At 67.1% G+C, this 3,759-nt stretch overlaps 1 protein-coding gene across 1 annotated transcript in view; it reads right to left on the reverse strand.

Moving 5' to 3' along the window:
• Positions 1 to 3,759, reverse strand: part of TRAPPC6A (trafficking protein particle complex 6A) — a 9,919-nt gene that overhangs the window by 442 nt on the left and 5,718 nt on the right. The window contains exons 2-5 of the mRNA XM_010852590.1: positions 1,898 to 1,965; positions 1,631 to 1,748; positions 1,042 to 1,125; positions 780 to 873 (exon numbers count right to left, since the gene is read on the reverse strand). Of these exons, the coding sequence (XP_010850892.1) occupies positions 780 to 873; positions 1,042 to 1,125; positions 1,631 to 1,748; positions 1,898 to 1,965 (364 nt within the window). The remainder of the gene's footprint in view (positions 1 to 779; positions 874 to 1,041; positions 1,126 to 1,630; positions 1,749 to 1,897; positions 1,966 to 3,759) is intronic.

The following is a 3,759-nucleotide window of genomic DNA, read 5'->3' on the forward strand; positions in this document are numbered from 1 at the left end:
GGGGCCGGAGGGGAGAGGTGGCACCCCAGCCGCTCTGAGCCGTTCACCCGGGCCCTGCACCCTCAGCCTGGGTGGCCCTGGCTGGACCTTGTTTCCTTGCTGGCCTGAGATGGTGGTGCCCCAGCCCCACCCCCGGCCTGCGCCCCAGGGCTGTGTGGGTGGCTGGGGGCACGATGGGCAGGCAGCAGGTCAGGCATGTAGGTTGTGGGGGAGGGGCCTGGCCCAGTTTCAGTGGCACGTGTGGCTCAGATCGTGCCAGCTCGGGCCCCAGTCCCCCGTGATGCATGGCCCTGGGGACCGGCAGAGGGGAAGATGCCCGAGGGAAGGGTGCGTGGAGGGCTAGTCGCAGGCAGCCCCCAGGGAAGGGTGGGGCCTCGGCTTGTCCGATGGGGGGCACTGTGGGCCAGCAGGACCCCGGGGTCAGGAGGACACCCCCTCACACTGGCTGCCTTTGAAGCCCCTCAGCCCAGCACCCCGCCTTCACCCAGGTGACTCCTATTGTGTCCACCTGGGTTCTCGCGCTGGGAAGAGTGCTGGAAACCACTAGCCCAGGTCCTTGTCCTTGGCTCTCCCCTCCAGGCTGGCACGCCCAGGGAGGCAGTCTAGGAGGACATCAGGGGCAGGGCCATGGATGGGCTGCACCTGCTGTGTGGCCTGGGCCTGGGACTTCAGCTCTCTGGGCCATAGATTCCCATCTGCAGTGGGGCTGGGCGGCCCCTGGGAGCAGGGTGGGCCCCCTGGCACACTAGAGGGATGGGAACCCCCCCACCCCAACTCACAGGCGGGCAGGGCTGCCACGGAGGCGGTGACCAGGCTCTTGACGCCCAGGGTGCTGAGGGTGCCACGCAGGAGGCCACAGGTGAAGGCCAGGAACTGGGGGCGGGGGACACAGGTCACCGTGGGTGGAGCAGGGGGAGGCCAACACCCCGGGGCCACGCGGGCTTGAGGGTTCACAGCCGGGTGGAGTGGGTCTGCCTCCCTCTCCCAGGGTCCTGGGCTTGGGAAGAGGCCTCCACCCCGGGCCAGAGTCCCGCCTGGTACCTTGGGTGCTTCCTCCAGGTACTGCAGACCCGAGGCCATCCGAACAAGGAGGGGGAAGCTGTTGTCCTGCAGGACGTAGGTCCCCTGGGGACAGAGGAGGGTGCCAGGGAGCCGGAGTGGCGCCTGTACCTTCGTGGTGGGGGGGGAGGGGAGGCAAGGGCCCAGCGCTGCCACCCTGAGGTCCAGAAGGACCCTTCCCTCAAAACGGCTGCGGTCGGTCTTGGGCCATCCTTCGGGGCTGTACGAGGACCCGTGGGCCCTCCGACCAGGGCCTGGTGTCCTCCCCTCCATGCCCCTGCTGCACAACTTCCAGGGTGCCCGATGGGGAGAAGATACAGCCCAGGCCATCAGGCCACCAGCCGGGCCCAGCGTGGGCGCCTAATGGGAACGAGGCTCAGGTGCAGACAAGCTGCGTCAGGCCGAGGCATGGCCGCCAGCCACGAGGGGCCTGTCCTGGGCCCGGGGGGCCAGTGCTTGTGGGGAGCCCCTGAGCGGGGCTGGGCCTGCTGTGACTGCCCTGAGCCGGGGTCCCCTCCCTGGACTCCCAGGGCTCTGGCTTCTGCCTGCTGTCTGCCTGGGGGTCACCCACCTGGTGGTTGGTACGGAGGCTGTCCATCTGCTTGTGGAACACAGCCACCCACAGGTCTTTGCACAGGAACTTGAGGATGTCCAGCTCTTCCCTGAAGGTTAGTGTCTCCCGGGGCAGCCTGCGGCAGACACCGTGGGGGCCAAGCTTGGGGAGCCCCGGGGTAAGGACCAGGGAGGAGACCGGCCCGGGATCCTGTGTGGAGCGAGGCACCCTCCCCACCCGTTTGCCCAGGAAGGGACCCCACTGTGGGTCCCGCCCGCCTCTCACCTCTCGCCCAGGGCCTGGCCCACGCGGAAGCCCATGCCCTCCAGGACCAACAGGCTGGTCTTCTGTCCCTAGAAGGCCAGGGAAGGGAGGCTGAGGGGCCCTCGGCCACCTCCAGCCGGGAGCCAGCCGGTGTGGCAGCTGAGGGGGGCTCGTGCGTCCCTGCCGGTGCGGGGAGACAAGACCCGGGATAGAGGGCTTCCTGAGTGGCCCTCAGGCCCCACTCAGCCTCACTCCAGGAAACACGGGGGTCCTGCCCAGGCTCGGCCTCACCCGTTGTCTTTCCTCGCAACTCCCATCATTTCCTGTGCGCACTTTCAGCGTCCGTCCTTAAACGCCCGGTGGGTAGCACTCCCGTCACCCCAGAAACTCCAGGTGACTTGCCTGGGGCGAGCAAGGGGGCGTCAGTGAAGGGGCCGCAGGGGTGGGCCCCCGGACGGGCCAGCAGGCGGGCGAAACGTCAACTGTGATTAGGAGGCCTTACATATGAGCCGAGACTCCTGGGTGGGACCTGCAGGGGCTCAGGGGAGGCAGGGGTGGCCGAGTGGCCTTCTGGGGGGCCAGGTCAGGGTCCCGCGGTGGGGGTGCTGAGGCGTGGGGACCGAGCGGCAGGAGGCGCACTTGGTGTCTGTCCACGTGTCCTGGAGCGCAGACCGCGTGGCTGGAGGAGAGCCGACCTGTGTACGTTGCCGATCTGTGTGACCCAGAGAGAGCTGAGCGGCCCCGACTTGGGGCATCAGAAACGCCAAGACGGCATTAGGGGGGCTGGGCACATACCAGGCCGTGTGAGAAACATGCTGAATGAGCAAAGTGAGGAATCGGGACCTGGGCCTATACTGTGCCAGCTGCCTTGTGCAGACCCCCTTGTTTAACAGCCCCGGAAGGTAGGTTGTGTTTCACGTCTGGAGACCGGGGCACAGAGGGGTTAGGTCAGACCTCCCAGGGGCACCTTTGGACCTGAGCAGGTCTGGCTCCTGCATGTTGGTGGCTGACAGGCAGGTGATCAGGGCAGCACTCGCAGCTGCCCGTGCCCCAGAGAAGTGGCAAGGGCTGAAGTTGGCCGAGGGGAGGTGCCAGGAGTGGGTGGGAGCCGGAGCAGAGGTGCCCCGCGTGATGGCCCCGTCCTCTGCTGGGCCACGCGACACCCAGACCGTGGCCCACCATTCCGCCTTCCTCCTGTGGGAACCGGGCCTGGGGAAGGACACAGCTTCCTGCCCGTGACACCGGCGTGTGCTATCTGGTGTCCTCGGCACGACAGGGCTGGCCGCTGGGGCGGGGGCAGGCTGACTCGATGACTAAGGTGGTCGAGGTCTGAGCTCGGGTGTGAGGGGCAGAGAGGGGAACACATGCCTGGTGGCTGGGTCCAGGGTCCGGATCCTTACCAGCTGTGGGCCTGGGGCAGTGGCCAGCTGCCCTGTGCCTCAGTTTCCTCCCGTGTAAAACGAGGACCTTCCCAGGGCCCTCATGAGGATTAAAGGAGTGGGTAAGTGCAAGCCAAGCACCCCGAGTCGGGCTCGGGAAGCGGTACTGTCGTCATTTGCGGCCTCTGCACCTGTCAGCCTGCTGAGAAGCTGGGGATGGCAAGAGGGAAGGAAAAGCCCACGAAGGAGGGGCTCTGTTCTGTGGGCGGACGAATCTCAGCACCTGGTCCCCTGCACGGCCCTCGACAGGCCTCTGCCACTCTTGCACCACCTCCCTGCTCAGAGGAGCTCCTGGAGGGGGCCGGTTGGGCTCTGTTTTGACCAAGTGCACCTGTGTTCCCAGGACTCCCCCATTCATCCCGCGGTCACTTCCTAGCTCCCCTCCAGGAGCTCGCACACCGTGCCTAGTGGGGATGACAAGGTGGGGGCCCAGTCTCCCCGGGG

The sequence above is a fragment of the Bison bison genome, unplaced genomic scaffold (assembly GCF_000754665.1).
Source record: "Bison bison bison isolate TAMUID 2011002044 unplaced genomic scaffold, Bison_UMD1.0 scf7180017864313, whole genome shotgun sequence".
In the NCBI taxonomy this organism is placed as follows: domain Eukaryota; kingdom Metazoa; phylum Chordata; class Mammalia; order Artiodactyla; family Bovidae; genus Bison; species Bison bison.